The sequence below is a fragment of the Taeniopygia guttata genome, chromosome 6, assembly GCF_048771995.1.
Source record: "Taeniopygia guttata chromosome 6, bTaeGut7.mat, whole genome shotgun sequence".
Taxonomy (NCBI): Eukaryota; Metazoa; Chordata; class Aves; order Passeriformes; family Estrildidae; genus Taeniopygia; species Taeniopygia guttata.
The window spans coordinates 28,037,725-28,055,712 of record NC_133031.1 but is presented as its reverse complement, the minus strand read 5'-3'; the positions used below and the strand labels follow the sequence as shown (position 1 = coordinate 28,055,712).

Below are 17,988 nucleotides of genomic sequence, written 5' to 3'. Positions count from 1 at the left end.
AGAAAGAGAAACAAAAAAAGGAAAAGGGAAAATGAGGAGAGAAAGGAACAAATTTTCCTTATGTTCACTCTAAAATACATGCATTTGAAACCAAGCTCTCTACAGGGCCCAAGTGCTGAGCCACCAATCTGCATTGCTGAATGCCAGACATGTAGCTCATGAATGGAAAAAAGGGATTTAATAACACGTTTGAAAGTGACTCCAAGTATGGGTCAGGAGAAAGATGCAGCCCAGGTGCCTTCAACTGAAAAAAAAGATCTAACAGGAGGACAACATGACAGAAGGTAAGAAAAAGACAAAAGGAGCCCTAAGGGCTTAAAAAGGCTGGGAAAGCAATTCAGGTTAGCAACCCCTAACTTAATCCTGACCTTTCTCTAACTTTTTACCTTGATATAGTTGACTGAACTAACTTTGTGGGAAGCTTACACAACTGAACCAAAGAATCTGATTTCTCCTGAGGACTGGGCAGCAAGAAGAGGGAATCACGTGGTCACTTGAGGGTCTTAATGACATTGAATTATTAAACTAGACAAAACAGTCAGTACAAATCAAATCTTTTCTTTTGACTAAAAAAATCCTAGCACTGTGGTTTAGACCCTGCCTTAGCATTATTAGTTTTACTCACAATCATATTAATCACAGATAAATGCTTCTTGTTTTTTAAGAAACAAGAAATTAAGAAATTTTAACAGAAACACGTAACAAAAACCTGTTGTTTTAAAGATAGCTACTAATGGAACAACCTATAATACTGACATTAATCTGTATTTCTTAAATAAAAATAATCACAAGAAACACATTAACAACCCAGTCCTTTGCATAGTTCTGTTAATACTCATTACAGTACCAAAGAGCTGTAGTCATGAGTGCAAAATCCCCTTGTGCTAGGCACTCCACAAACAGGGATCCCTGTGACAAAATATCTGCAGTTACATGTCCCCCCAAATACCAAACCACCATAATGGGAAGTAACTTTTCAGATTTTGAAATAAGAGAATTTACTTTGATATTAATGCAGTTATTCTCTCCTAAAATATGAAATAAACACTTTTTTTTTCCTGCTTGGTTCCACGACCTAGCAAAAGTTACAGCTCAGTTTAATAATGGCTTAAACCTTTACTCAGGAATCAGTGAAAAGGAGGTGTTAAATTCATAATGCAGGAGCATTTTCTAAGGCTCAAGCCAAGACCCACCAGACACAATACAAGCCTTTTCTTTGACTTGCCAGAATTCACATTTGAATCTTTAGTGAACAGGTACAAAGCCTTGCAATTGCAATTCAGTGTTTTCCACACTGACCAGGAGGGTAAGTTGGCAAACACTACCCTTATTCATTCTAGTCTTAACTTCTCAGAAAATAAAAAAAAAAAAAAACAAACTAAGGACATGTTGGAAAGTTGTGGGGGTTCCAAAAGCATGCACAAATGCCACTCAATGGGAAACATGCAGAGCCCACACACACACTCCCTGTTTTCTTTCTCTTTATATGCCAGGCACCAAATATTTAGTTAGCAAAACCCTTTTCTCATTACACCCATGTGAAATGGTTAAATGTTACTACACAGGGAAAAATTATTCTGTTCTACTGCTGATCCCTGAAGCCACCTGCTATATTCCTTTTTACTATCTGTAATCTTTCTATTTCTACTCTAATTTTCATTGATCACCTCTTTTAGGAGTGAAACCTCTGTAGTATTCATTAAATATTGGAAAAGGCCTATTTTCCTCACACTGACACCCTAAAGGCAGTTTATAAAAAGCAAATGAAAAGTAAGGGAGGTGCTGCATTTGATCCACTTATTATAAATGTATACAAGCATTAAATTGTCAGATGTACAACTTTAGATCCTCTAGCCTTTGCAGGGATTTCCTCCCTAAATGAGCAAGAACAGCAAGTTTAAATAGACTTTGTGGCCAAGAACCACTTTTTGTTGAGGTTTGTACAGCAGCTGTAAGGGAAGCTGACTGTATTTGGGACAGACTGATAAATGATTGCAGAGTAAAAATAAAAAGCTACCAAACAAAAGAACAGAGATATTCACACTTTTTCCATATGTTTCACATAGTAAAGGACATTACTAGGAGGAGGCAGAATCACTCTAATACACTTCCAGCTCCTTTTTTTTTTTACTTTCTATTCCTTCTTCACTAAGTCTTAAGCCCAAAACAAGATCACATTGCCACTGCCATAAAAGTCCATTTTTTTTACCTCTGATAGCCAGTTTTACAGAAGCATAAATTTCCTTCTGAGTTTATTACTAGTATGTTAAAAAGAACCAGCTTAGAGCACAAAATGGGAAGGTTTCTTCCTGAGACAAAAGAGGTGTGATTTAGTTTTTAAATACCATTTAAAACATTTGAAGATAGAAAATATTAAAGAAATGTAATATTTTTTAGTACAAATTAAAGTCTGCTTACAGAAAGGAAAAGCACTCTCTCCAACACTGATGACATCTGCCTAAATATCTGCTTTGAATTTGGGGTAGAGGTGGAAACAAAAATTTGCCATTTTGTAAGAAAAATGGCCATGAAAAAAGGTGGACTCACTTGATTAAATGATTTTTTCTTATGAATCCCTGACACTTTTGAATTCACCTAACACATAAGCTTTTCACAAAAGCTGTTCAATCAATTATAGTAGACTTCTTGAAAAAAGAGCCAAAAATGCAATTTAATCATACTGTATTTCTATTGCACCAAATTTCAGTATTCCACTTCTGGAAACCCAAGATCATAAAACAAAACCATGCAAAACATGATACCTGGCAACTCTGATTGCTTGTAAAACACACAGAGGCTAACACATAACATCACTAAAGCAGTGCTGTGGAAAGCATCAGAAGAAAAGAGCAAATACATCCATCACTGTTTCTTCATCTCTCTTATTAATAAATCTAGAATATATTTACATTTACAAGAATCTACACCAAAAAAATTTGTACTATCCCAGCAACATTACCATAAATCTACAGTTTCCTGCTATTCTGTGGCAAAGGTTTTCAGCAGAAACAAGGTAACTAAAATATTATTAGTACTAGCAGAATATAATGAATGCTAGTATTTGTAATGTTTGACAACTGTTTGACAACCAGACATGCAATGTATTCAGTTATGGTAAGAGGTTTTTTTAAAACATTCAAATATTTGCTTACAATGCCATGAGAATTTCAACAAGCATTTAATATGTAATGACCATATAAAATTTTCCCCTTGAATTCTGATTGAGAAAATATCAAGATACAGAACAAAAACCTCTGAAGTTGGGTAGAAACAGTTATTTTAACAGCAGTGCTTATATTTCAAGTTTCTCTACATGGAAGCAACAAAACCAAGCTGGCAAAAAAAGCTATTAACCACTCGTTTGCCAACTAATTTTTGACATGGGACAGTTAATCAGTCACAAATAAAAAGTTCACCATTTACCAGATAGCAACTTCACTATAAAGGGAAGCTATTTTTGACCATGGCAATTAGTCTTCTCATGTTTCAAACACTACATTCTATTTTCACATTAATTTTTAAATCTATGTGGCTTTAACTTAAAATAAACTGTACATCAAAAGAATGGAAAATAAACAGCCAGGAACACAATTTGACGAATTGGATTTATTTAGTTTATTTAGCTAAACAGGGTCCATTGGATCTCTTTAATAGGCTGACAGTTGCACTGGGCTGGTTAATAAAACATTCAACACAGTATCTTCAGCCAATATAGAAATGCAAATCCCACCAGAAATATTTTATTCATGAAACAGTAATTTCAGTTACTACCAAAGCAAAAAAAAAAAAAAAAAAAAAAAAGCAAAAAAAAAAAGAAGAAAAAAAAAAAAAGGGAAAAAAAGGGGGGAAGCGACACTCGCTTTGCAAACAAACAGCGCCACCCAGCGGCACTCCACGCACAGCGCACCGGGACATCGGGAAGGGCCGGAATTTATCCCGCCCGCGTCCAAAGGAACCTTCTCTCTGTTTTTTATGATTTACCAGTAGCACATGTCTCTTCCTATTCAGTCCTGAAATGCAAACTAGCCTCGCTCTAGCTGGCAAAAAAAAACAACAAAAAAACACCCCAAAACAATAACACAAAACATCGCAACACGTTAAGGAAGTCAAGAGCGCAGTTCCAGCCTGAGAATGAAACTCGTTCAAATGGTGCTGGTTTTGCTCCGATTTCTTTTTTGGTAATATTTACGTTTCTAGTTCGTGACAGAAACAAAATCAAACTGCTGCTTAAATGAGTAACAGGTAAGCAACACACTGAAGTGAGCATGAGGTACACTCTGTTTTCCTCATTCATCATTGCTACGCCCATGTTCAACTACAGGGCCTTGATTACTGCTGCTATCAAAAGCAGGACAGCAACAGCTGCTTCTTTTAGCACAACAGGTATGGGAGTAGCACTTGCATAGAATAAGAAATCACTGAGGGAGTGGGAAACAAAGCTTTCCTCCTTCTGCCCCCCAGCATTCACCTTTTCTATATGAAGTCACTTCACTCATCAGCTGGTTAGGAGAAATTTTGAGTGAACATGGCTTCTTCCACTCTCTTTTAGAAAGAAGAATAAACATACTTAATTCTATTTTCAGAAGTAGAAGTTTTAACATAAGAACAAGCCCCATGGTAAACAGAGAAATTGCAGTTCTCTACTTGGGAAAGGGCTGAAATCTGAACGTGTCTACAAACCTCTCAGCTTAATCTAGTACAGAAACATTTTGTGTGTGAAGGGAGAAAGGAAAAAAGCATGAATGCTTACAGTGCTCTGTGTGAGTCACACACCTTCATTCACAGCCCCCAGCCACACACAAGAGTTATCAGACTCACCAAATCACTTCCTGAAAACACCTTCCTTTGTAATCAGTCAGCCAAGTCTAAGCTACACAAACAGGTTTTTCTTAAAATCATGTGCATCACCTCCACCACAACTTGCTGAAGGACCAACAAAGAGACACCACAAAAGTCACCAGTCTCAGCCCTACATGTTAACAGATGGACAGACACAGAATTTCCTGTGAGGGTCAAGGGGGAGTTGGTTGAGAGAACAAGCTAGTTAAGGCATTAGCTTTACTGATATTAGAAATTTGCTACTTGGTTGCCCTCACCCAGCATATTATCCCTTCACACACCGAGTTATGAGATGCATAACGCATTTATTGGTCAAACACAGATGATTCTTTGTAAGCAATACCTACAGAATTACAGACCCCAGGAGGTAAGGTGTATTTCACTGGTCTGGCCTCTCAGGAATCCCAGCTAAGATGATCATAACCCTTTAGATTGATTACAAATTAAGCATGTTAACTCCCATCTTTCACACTTTCCTCCATAGAAAAGCATCTCATCACTAGTAAATGCCATTATGAAATAAATTTACTTCCACACAAAACAATAAAAAGAAATTTAAGACATAAATAACTTAGGGTAAATTTTCTACAGGGATTCTAAGTTATACCACTTCCTAGTATTTCATTAGTTTAGGCCTTCAATGTTACCAAATTAAAAAAAACATTCCTGTATCGCTTTTTCCCAATTAAAAAAAAAACCAGGATTATAAATCAAGTAATTTCAAAAGGTCAAGTGCCTCCACCTTTTTCCACCACAAACCCACCAGGGTGGGGACACAAGTGAAAACAAGCTGAAGACAATGTGGAGTTAGCCTCTATAGAAAAGAGGCCAGCCTAATGCTCAGCCACAGTCAGGCAGACAAATATCATATCAGAAGTTATTAGAAAAGTAACAGAGGAAAACAAACAGTACTTCTGAAAGGAGCAGTTTGAGTAGAATGTAGAGGAGTGATTACTTATCTCAAGAAGGTGACAGTATCTATAAAAATGGCAGTGAATGAACTTTTGTTCACAATATGCTTTTTCAAAACTAGATTGTCAAAGTATATGGCCAGATAATTCAAATTCTTTCTTCTGAAACTTGGTTCAATCTTGTATGCATTAGAACAAATCCTCCACAAGCCCATTCAAAACAGCTGTACTATTCACAGTGACAACTAATCTGATTTCAGAACTTTTAAATGTGTCAACAGATCAGGTTTCACTAAAAGCACCTGCACCTGCCCAGGCAAGGTTCTTGTGCACACATGATGTTTTGGCATGACAGATTCCCTGCTTTCAAGAGCACTGTTGGGATACAACAATTAAGATATACACAGAGCAGCCCCACACATGCCTCACAATTTTGTAAGTACAGAACATTATCGCACTATTTGCTTTATGAATCAAAATAACCCAACAGCAACAGCTGAGTCTCTAAGTTTTAGCTCAAACTGGAGACCTAGGGAAGACTGGCCATAAAAATACAGCCAGCAACTTGCCATTTGATAAATGGTTTCATATGCTTACAGCCATATTTGTCTGGGTAGGTGACTGAACCTGAAATGGGGGAAGTGGTATTTGAAAAAAACAGCCAGAACGTAACAGACACAGCTGTATGAGTCGTTCAGGTGAGCTTCTGGACTCAGGTGGTATTTGAGAGTCATCCACGAGAGCTACCTTTATCCAATAAAATTCCATTGGTTATCTCCTTAAACGTTTTGCAAGCTTAGCAGCTGAAGTTTTAACAGTAATCGGAAAAGGAACCTGCAGGAGGTATAAATTGTAAATACATACCTCAGTAATGACTGAAGCAATTGTTAAATGCCAAGAATGTTTAAATGTTTACTCAAGTTTTGACAATCTATTTATGTATTTGCAAATTTGCCCCACTCCCTTTTTTTCCTTTTAAATGTTATTCTGAAAGTCAGAATTACTAAAAATCAGTATCAATTCTGAGGATTTAAAAGGAATGAGCACTGTCTCCTGAACTGACAACAAATGCTACCAGCAAGATTTACCTCTGTGCTGCCAACAGAATAGGAACAGTTCCTGTGTAACCTCCTTTATTTGATGGATAGTTCTTCTTTCTCAATATGCTCATCTCATTTTTAACAGATTGTGCAATATTCACTTTTGTAACACTAATATTACTGTATAATGTGGTCTTACAAGATTTTTATATTTCCTCATCTATTTGAATGCCTCATGTACTAGCAGTAAGCTTTTCAGGAAAATAAATGCCTGCCTTTGGTTTTTTCTATTTTATGGTGCCCTAACATTGAGCCAGTACATGGAACCCTGGGGATGGATACAAATACTAGGAAATAACCATATATTTGCTAGGTTTATAGAGTCACATTTTCACATGGATTGGGATAGATTTAGCTCGAAGTAATGCCTATAAAATCTGGAAGCCTTTTACCACTATTTAACGGTAACTGGCTACTTTTAAGTAGCAGTTAACATGAAATGCTTTATTCCTATGAATAAATAATACTTACAGTCCATATACTTAAAATACTTTTTTTTTTGCTGTCAGAACTTACTCCAAGCAGGCATCATAGACATTCTACATCTGAAACAACTAGAAAAAAATACTTACAAGCCTAAACCTGTCACAGCATATACCACAGCACATGCTGCAGTCAAGAAAGCCATGACACACAGAGTACAGCCATGCAGTATCAGAAGACTTCAACACATAGAGAGTAACACCTTACTACTCCAGAAGGCTTCAGGCATCTGCCCATACAGAGTAACACCACATTACTTCAGGAGGCTGCAGGGATCCACCCTTCTGGGTCTTCAGCCCAGCCTTTTATACCCCTCATGTTGATGCAGTGCCCCTGTGTGCCCTCTGTCCCTTTGGTGATGGTCAGTGCCCCTGGGCACTCCATGGCTCATTGCTGTCAGTGCTGCTCACAGCTGTGCCCATGGGGATGGGGCTCAGCCCCACCCCAATCACCACAAACTGTGTGCCCACATGAACCTCCCAGTGGTGCACCGGCGGATGCAGGAAAAAGACTTCTGATAGAAAGATTGTTTTAAGCTTCAGGAACTCTTTGGCAGGTGGTCCCAAGCCGTGGAGCAGCCTGGAAAGCACAAGGCTGTGATGTGCAACTCCACCTGGAGCCACAAGATAGAGCCACCAGTGCGTTCATGGACCCTGCAGTCCTTCCCTGACCTAACGGGGACAACCTCCTGCAGAAATGAAGGGCCTGGGATGTGCTACTGAAAGCGAGATAATAAACCCAAGATTTACATCTGCAAGTGAAAAAAGACAGCATAAGGCTTATCAACAGTTTCATTCTGTTTCAGTACGTTTATCACAGGCCTGAAAGTTGGCTTTTTGAGATGTGTGCAGCTTTTCTGCTTGCCCTGTTCTGGTATTTCTCCCCAGGGAAGACTGCAGAGCACTGAGGTGAGCATCAGAAACCACTCCTGCCTAAAGCTGAGGTGCAGTGCTCGCTCTGCTCGTTTTCCCCATCTGTATTCACAGTGCTGTGTTTCCTGAGTACTTTTAAACACAAAATTGTGCTGATCTTTTCATTCCTCTTCAAGAGAGAGGGCTAAGACAGGGCAAAGTGTTTTTTTCTGCTTGGATATTATTTACTGCAATTAGTGTGTTACCAACTATGCATGTGCAATCCAGTGCATGGGGTAGATGCCTTTGCCTTCACACACCCCTGGACTGCAGAGCACTGACACCTAATGGAGGTCTCAAACCAACAAGGATTAGCAATGAGAGGAAATAAACCTCCTATTTGCAATTTTTTCATATATATATATATATATATATATATATATATATATATATATATATATATTTAACAAAGAGATGAAAAGCCATGTTTGGAGTAACTCCTCTAAGTACAGCTCAATAGAGCTTAAATCTGTATTTTTCAGAATATGCTTCAACGTAGTAAAGTGTATGGGGAAAAAACCTCTACATATTCACAAAGATGCCACAGAACCTAATACATAATATTACAGTGATGGCATTTTGTCATTGTTACACACACTGTTCAAGACAAAATAAACTCACCAGTTACATATTAAATGTCAAAAATAAACTTTAATGTTGTAGATCCTGCCAGTAAAGAATGGACAAGTGAACAGTCCACAAACCTCATGTTTCCTTCTCCTAGCTTTAAACATGTTGTTATGCTGCTGTTTTCCATAACTGTTTGGGTAAGGGCAAATTTTCAGATGCTATACAGCATTCAAATAATCACAAGGTCAATTCTCATGCTATCAATGAATATAAAATATAACTACTAGTGCTGGTTTTACATTCACTTTACATTCGAAATACAGAACTTAATGAAAAAGACTGTGCACTGAGGTATGTAGTTTTTGCCATTAATTTTGTTCTGTAGCTTCCAACAAGTTGCTATTTCCCTGGATAATAATCCAAAAATAGTCTTAAATCCTTATGTACAAAATTAGAAAAATATTAATGCTTAGAACCTAGAACTATGTAGGACATTTAGTTGTAATACCACTATTTGCTATATAAGATATTTTTTTCAAGCACAGTTGTTTTTTTCCAGCACTTTGCTCCATCCTTCACATCATTTTCTTTCCTTGATCTTCTGCTGAAGATCCTTGGGTTTGAGCTGTTGTTTCTATCCATTATTACAACCTCTTCCTTCCTCTTTCTCATGTTGTTTTGCTTCTTCATTTTGAGCACAAACTTATGTTCTTGTGATCATGTAACTCCCAGCGCTATGATGAATTTCCTTGCATTCATTTCTCCTCTTCCATACAGCATTCAGTTCTGAACTCTCTCATTCTCACTTGCCTGGGAATATGAAAGTAGGAATTCCACCATCTACCTACATATAGAAATAGGCCAGGAACAAATACATGCTGACAGCAAATTCTCACACATCTGAGAAGATAAACAGCATTCACAACTGGTCCAGAAATTGCTCTCTCTGGGAAGTCACTGTTTGGCCACACACAATTCCTACAGGGGAACAGATGAGATTGCCTCAAAATTTTGACGTATTTTTATTCTAACGTTCTTCAAACTTTACAAACTGCAACCATCTTCTCATACATTTTTGTGCAACTGCTCAACTTGGCAGAAGCACAGAGGAGTGACAGTCAGCTGGATTTCTTGGCTGCAGGTATAAACACTGACTTCCCTCCCCTGCAGGATTAAACTGTTGCCAGCAACTTGAGGAAATTCACAGTTCTCCAGTGAATGGAAAATACTGCCACCAGTTATTTCTTTCTCCCTACCCTGGAGGAACTGAGCTGCTGCCAATTAACATAGCATTTTCCTACACTTGCAATCCCTTTGAACTTTTTCATGATTTTACAGGAAACAGTTTTGTCTCTATGTAAATCTATTCAGTGCAAATCCCAGTCACAAAAAAAGGACTGATAACTGTAGCAGAATCCCCAAGACAAGGGACTCTTGTTACTCTGCAACCATTAGTCAAAAAATGTAGTATTTATAACCAATTTGTACAAAAGCCAAGAAGAATCTAAGCGCAATGGAAAAGAAAACACAGTGACTAACAAATGAAGTGCACATGAGATAAACCACATTCAAAAATTGCACGGATTGGAGATTATACTGCTTTCATGTTACTGCCCACATTACTACAAGCTGTCATTCCTTGAGAAATAGAACTAAAAGCTGACTGTTTTGCATACAGCATGAACACTCACAGTATCTAATGACAGGGAAACAACAGAGTTCCAGGGTAAAGGGATAGGAGACTAGCAACTGGAATACTGGTATGCGACCAATGCTAAAAGAAAAGCTTCTCTTCCTCAGTTTGGCTTTCATCTGTCCACATAGAAAGCAAGACACATGCAGAACTCATCTCTCACACTAGTCAAAAATGTCCTCTCATTTGCCTGAATAACTGCATTATTTTATTTTAAAAAATCTTAGAGATGCCATCTTTATATTAAGTAAAAACTCACGAAATCAGCTTCAAGTTTTCCCATTTCTTGTTTGTAGCTTCTCATTCGATTGCTGTACATCCCTCGGCTTTGAGGTGGGATCTCTCGAACTTCAAGTTCCATCTGCTCAAGCTGACAAGTGAAAACAAAGAGGAGGTATATAAATCAAAAGGTTAACTAAAGCAAGAACAAATTTACCTAAGTTCAAGAAATATATCTAAGTTCAAGAAACATTCCTTCTTTATAAGGAAGAATGTTGCTTATTCTGCAATATAATACAAATTTATCAAAATTTTTGCACAGTCTTAAGTCAAGAAACAAATTACAACATTAGTATTGTTAACACTCAGAAGGAATGATTCAAGCAAAATACTTCTGGCTTTCAATTCCAACTGTGATGACTATTACATCTTATTACAAAAAAAAATAGTAAAACTGAGGATAATTCCTGCAAATGAGCATAGTTTAAAAGAAAGCCTACCTTCACCTAGCTGTGCAGTTTTGGAAATCTTTGGCTGAAAAAGCTATTTTACTTATTTATATATATGTAAAGCTTTATTTACCACCAGTCTGTGTGATTAATAGAGTAATTCTCATGTTTAATAAACGAATTCTTTTTTCTTTAAATATTGCTATCTCAGCAGAACTACATAACATGAATTGGCTACCTAAATCTACATTCCAGACCTATATGTAGTTATATTAAATAGCTGAATTTCAGGGTTCAACGACAATGCTATTCAAGAACTTGTATACAGTCAAATCCACTAAAAAATTAGAGACATATTCTATCCTTCAAAAGCTTTTTTTATTTATTCTTGCCATGTAGAATTCTAAGGGGCCTGAAATACAAGAATATGGCACAGGGGTGCAGCAAATCTAAAGTCATAAATGAGGGCTGCTAATTACCTGCCCACTGGGTCTTGTAGCCTGCTCTATATGGTGCTGTCTGTTCAGGAATTCTATTTTGAAGAATCCCACACCTGCCTTTTAAAATCTTTCCAATTTACCTAAAAAGATAAAAGAATACTTCTCCTTGGTTGCTGTAGGCACCTGAAACAACATTTACTCACCTCCTACTGATCTTGGTTGAACAATATGGCATAGGAGCAGAAATGCTTTTCAATTAGGGTCCCAGGCTACTGGTTGCAGATCTTCACAAGGGACTGCTAGAATTTATTCCTATGTAATCACTTGCTTACACTTTGAAATTTCATCCTCATATCATAAGAAAAACATCTGAATTTAATCAATGGAATTGCTAGATACTCAAAAGTCATTTTGCCTGATGTAGTCTGATTATACAAAATTATATTCAATATAAACTATAAAGCAGACTTTAATTAAATAGTCACTAATTAATTGAAACACACAAAGCAATTTCTAATTCTACCCAGTTCTTTAGCTCAGACTTAACTTTACAAAGAAGTATTATAAATTAAACCAATAGCTGGAATTAATAGCTTATTTGTTATCAATTTCATCTTAATATATTTGATCTCAAATGTTCTATAAACTTTTCCCTCATATATATGTGGTTGGGAAATTTTAATGAAGTCTCAATTCTTGTCTGTTATATAAAAACAAAAACATGTATCAGTAAATCCAGAATTTGCACCAACAATCAGTCTGTGATCCAGGAAATATAAAATGTTCATTCTAAAGAGTCAATATTAGAGAGTGTAAGGTCCAAGGAACGATGATGAAGCATATTTACGTTGACCAATATTTACCAATGTTTTTTCATCATGAGATGAACTGGGTGCATTTTGTGGCTGGGCTGAGAAATTTCCATGAGAATCCATGCAGAACATAGTGGTCCAAGCAAGGGTGAACCTAAATGCAACCTAATTTCATGCATCTCCATTTTCAGAACTCATATTATTGGTCATAAAATCATATTTTTCATAAACAAGCAAAAGCAGAGCAGACCTTCATATTTCCATTTAAAAATACAACAAACTAGTGTGGCGATGATGTCCACTCCAAAATAAGTCTCCCCCTCCCACAGACACTTCTCCAAATGAATCAGCTGCTCGCATTTTAAGAAACTTGAAAGCTTCACTATTTTATTCTGATTCTAAAGCCCTGGCACTCAAATGGAGATCCAAACTAAAAAACACAAGACAAGAATAATCCAGAATTTATAACACAACAATTTTGTGATGCATTCTTCATCAAAGATAAAGGCAAATAACAGAGAGAGAGTTTTGTCCTCTTAAAAGTAGAATTTCACTCAAAAATTCACAATTCTTCTGGCACATGCTAGATGTTATACTCAAAGAATTTCCCCAAGGTTAGCTCAACAGTCACCTTTCTTAAAAACCTGGTAAAAAAACAATTAGATACTCCACACTGGACATAGAACAACAGGATTTCTCTCCAGAGACTTCTTACTCCACAGCTCTGGCTTGAAAAGGCAGCCTGGGAGTCTGAAAGTTTTCATGTCAGTTCTGCACATACATCAAATCAATTACACCAGTGATTTCACCTAAACAAAGCAGACAGTGTTTTAAAACCATCACTGGTCAGTGAACACAAATAAATTATCTCTATAATAATATTTATAATACATGAGAGTGTTATTTCCTAGCCAAGTAGGAAATAAAAAAATCAGCTAATCCCAGCTTTGACAACGCAAGACAATGAAGCAAACCAATGTATGAAAACTATCAGCAGCAAGGAATTACGTTTATTTTGATTTTCTACTGTAGCCTCTAGTTTAAAATAGGATCCTCTTAATCAGTTCTGTTATTAGCAGGTTTGTTCAAATTGATTTCTAAACTCAAGCCTTGACATTAATCACAAACATGTTGGGTAATTGCTTAAAGCCAATAATTGAATCTAAAGATCTAAAACAAAAGTGTGAAAGAAAAGCCAGTACATTAAAAGAAGATTATCATTAGCATAAAAATATGAATACTGGATTTATTTTTTAATCTTGTAATAAATACAAAGGTAGATGATATTTTCCTGACGTAAGGAGAGAGGTAAGAAGCCATTAACTCAATTTCCGCTCCTTCCAATCCACTTGGAATAGAAAACCAAATTTGAATGACCACCCACACTGGAGCTTCTCTGTACTGCTCTGTCTTTTGCCATGTCAACTTGTAGTGAAAATGAGCTGAAAAACATTTCTAGATTTCTACTTTTTGCAGCTGTTTGAATATAAAAGTGCCCAAAAGGCTTTAATGTATCTTCAGAGCATCCTCATGAGATGAGACAGTAATTTTACCATGTTGCTTACTGGAAATACCAAACCAGAGAGGTTAGGTGCCTTGTCAACCTCACAAGGCAAAACTGCAGGAAGTCATCCCAAGATCCAGCTTTACTGGATGCTATTTCAATGCTCTGGTCTACAAGACTTAAACCAAAAGCACCGTGTATGCCTACAAACAGTCAAGAGACTTTTTTATTCCTATGACACTTCAAAAAATTAATTTTATTGTTTAGTTAGTAGCCAAATAATTGATTCCAGTTTTTTCCATTACAAGAAATTCTAGAGTAGAAAAGCTAATTTCTTTCCCTATTGTAACATTCAGGTCACATTTCTGACGTTAGATACACCAAACCCATTTGCAAGCAATAAACAAAAGCAACTTCAGGTAAGGAACTAATGGCCATGTGGGAAAAAGACAATCTCAGCTGTCACCAACACCTCTGCTCAGTTACTCCACATCTACAAAACTTTACTTTTATACTACTCCCAGATGGAATACATGACAGGTTGTAATGGGAGCAAAATAAAAGAAGAGTCACAGTTGCTTAACACATGTTGCTTGTCACATACTGGGGTTTTTTTGTCAGTGTGAACCACAAAGTAATGCTTGGTTAACAGCTACACTCTTCTTGGATCAGTGACCCACACTGCCATGGCCCCCTTGTCCTCGCCTTTATGTCTCACTTGCTAAAATGGAAAAAAGATCTACTGCTCTACAAGACATTCTGATAAATGAAATTAAGTAGGTGCTTGCGTCTTACAAGCCAAGAACAAAGTCATGGTGTGTAAATATTTATTTCCTTTCCCAAAGACCTAATCCACAACTCTAAGTCTGTAACTATTTATTGACTTATAGCAATAGTGCAAACCTTGCATCACTTAACACAGGATTAAAAAAGACACACTATTCTTGTATTACATATCCTCAAATAAGAACTATTTCAAGACTATTATTTCACTTTGTAATATATCATTGTTAAGTATTTTTAGAGCATGGGTGTTAAATGTTACCATCAATGATCCTATTATTTTTGTTAGGAATTTGCAGTTAACATATAAAAATCCAGAACATACCAGTTCCCTTGCTTCTTCAAGCTGCTTCTCAACATTTGCAACCATCTGCTTCTTCTCATCTGAAACACAATTGTGAAAATACCAATATAATTGTGTTCTTACCATGAAAGAAAAATATATAATTTCAAAAGATTGTATGTATCAGATAAAACAGACTTGAGATTTATTCTGTGTGACATTCTCACACATGGTGATACACACATTAGTAATTAAAAAAGACTGGAGAATCCTTGAAGTTCTTCTGCTCTGTTATATAGCATTTTCTAGTTAGGAAAGTACTTACAGCTGCTTCAGCTGTAGGAATTATGCCTCAGCTGACACTTGCTGGTGTGTACAAATGCATGAGAAGGTACATAGATATACTAAATGGAAAAATGTTTTAAGAACAAAGGCTTAACAGATTCATTTGCAAAATATGAGATACACAAAACCAAGCATCCCAATTAAAATTAATTCCGGGTCTGAAGAAAAATGATGTTTCTATTCCCCTACTCCTATGTGGGTCTAGAATTGTTTCTATCTGCTTCAATGGATATAAAATGAAATGCCACAGGAACTACAGGAAAACCACTGTCTTAGTACTAATATATATATATATATTTTAAAATTCAAGTAAGTTTTAAGCTATACATAGCAATCAACATGTGCTAGGTTCCCCAGCTACACAGCCTGGCTTTTATCCTGCCTCCAACCATCCATTCACAGGCAGAGAAGGTTGTCACATCATCACAAACATTCCAAGTGCTTCACAACTTGGTTTGTTACAGCATATTCAGATACTGGATAATAAAATGTCCCACACTGCTTTATTACTGTGGGTATTCAAGGGTTTCCATCCTACCATCATCTTCCAGCCTTCAGACTCTAAATCCACCCATTGTGTCAATGAAGTTAACAACAGAACTCTGAACACACAAATGGTTTGTTTGAAACCAGGAGTGTCATGAGACATCTGTACTGGTGGTTTGCCTGATGAAGCAGATAAAAAGTGAATGTCACCAAAGTGTCTCCAGTCACAGCTCCCCAGAGGTCACAATTGATAAGTCTACATTGGCACAAGACTTAATAATGTAGCTCTAAACTTCAGAGCTTTGTTTTTAAGTCTGAATCCCCTTGCCTCTCTTCCACATGATCCCTTTGTATCCTGACACATTAAAGACCAAAAGGGAGAATCTGATGATCCCCTTCCATCCTCTGCATTCCACAAGCCACTGAATTTCATGAGAGTACTGCCTTAATAAAGGAACATAAATCAGTTTCTCACAGGCTGAAATGCCTATCCATTTATCTTCTCATTTACCTCAAATACTCTAGTGTCTCATTCAAGGACACAGGAACATCACAATCTGTCCTTCCTCAGTTACACATACTGGAGTTCTGCCTGCACAGAGGATCAGCCTTGGGAACATCTTTCCTGCAAATCTGGAATTCACACTGCCACATCTGGTGGCACACTACCACAGCAGAAGATGCAGGAAATATTTTCTGTGTAGCACTTTTAGTTATCTACAGGCAATGTCTTCCTTTAATTCCCCACCAGGTTCTCATGATAGCACCCAGGCCAGAAAGTTCAGCACTTTATCTTCCTAAAATAAAAAGCCAAAAGAAATCTGCCCCTTTCCCTCCCAATAAATTCTTCTTCTCATATCCCAAACACCTCCGTTCTTTCCTTCATTTGGAAGTCAGCTAGATGACAATGGACGAAAATAAAAACAATGGAAAGTATGAAATACACAACACCATTTTATTGAATCTGAAATAAAACTTTAAAACATAGCAGCAGAAAATAAATGTAGTATAGTGTTTTTGGTACTTTCCTGAGTTGTACTGGATCACAATTTTCATACACATTTAGTAACATGAAATTTAGGGATATAAAAAAAATCTGCTTGTACTTGTGATTATAAGAACTACTCAGTACTCCACCGGCCAGTAAATCTTACTGACCCACAGAGAAATTTAGCTGCAGAACTTTTGTAGGCAAAACTCATTAGTACAGAAGAACGTCTAGCTAAAACTCTTCCCATAAAATTAGGAGAGGGTATTCAAATGATCTCCAGTGGTTTAGTAATTAAATTTTAACCCAACTCCAGATTTTAACACTGGCCCAGGTACATAATCACCTAGATGGTGCCCAGGAAAACTGCCTTTGTTTTTCCTTCAAATATATGTGAGCAGGCACATGGCACCATCCCAGCACTGCAGCTCTGGAGCAGGATCTTCAGAGACTTCCAGGAGAGCAGTTAAACTTGCTGCAACTGCTGATCCTCTAGGGCACACAATACCATGCAACCGTGGTTTCCAAAGCATTTCATTTCAGTTTTACTTTTACTTCAGTGGTTAAGCAAAGGAAACAACTTATTTCACAGCCAGAATCCCCATATGAAGGGGGGCACAATACTCACATACTTGCTCAGAGACTGAAAGTGACATCCAAGGGAGTTCCTCTGGGTAAGAGAAGTTTGCCACTAATCGAGAAGATCAGGACAAACAAGTTACAGTCCAATTAAAGATGCTCATATGTTACTAACTGTATTAGTCCACTGTGACTTAGCAGTTTTCAACCTGCCTACTCAATCATTTCCTTAAATAGACTTCCACAGGAAATGAAGACAAAGGTGTTTTATAACTTTTTGTTTTGATTGAGAACTCAAATATTCTTTAGAGAAAATAAAAAACAATGCTCTATCAAATATATCTAAATGTAATTTTTTCCTTACATTGCCAGACAGAATGTCCCAAACAAAATATTCCACACAATTTGTATAATTTAAGTGGTGAAATTGACAAACTATGGATAATGACTGGAAACAAAAGGGGGTTTTCCTCTGTGTAGGATTGCAAAGAAATCCGTTCTGTTTGTACACAAAGTTGTATCACTTTCTTAAAAGAAACAAGCTTCCACTACATTTTCCCCAGTTCTTTCACCTTTGCCCTGGTATTAGATAC

The 17,988-nt window shown here is 36.9% G+C and overlaps 1 protein-coding gene across 4 annotated transcripts in view; it reads right to left on the bottom strand.

Annotated features, from left to right (window-relative positions):
• Positions 1-17,988, bottom strand: part of VTI1A (vesicle transport through interaction with t-SNAREs 1A) — a 256,060-nt gene that overhangs the window by 234,300 nt on the left and 3,772 nt on the right. For all 4 annotated transcript variants that reach the window (XM_012574592.5, XM_002198017.7, XM_012574595.5 and 1 more), the window contains exons 2-3: positions 15,040-15,098; positions 10,767-10,877 (exon numbers count right to left, since the gene is read on the bottom strand). In XM_012574592.5, the coding sequence (XP_012430046.1) occupies positions 10,767-10,877; positions 15,040-15,098 (170 nt within the window). The remainder of the gene's footprint in view (positions 1-10,766; positions 10,878-15,039; positions 15,099-17,988) is intronic.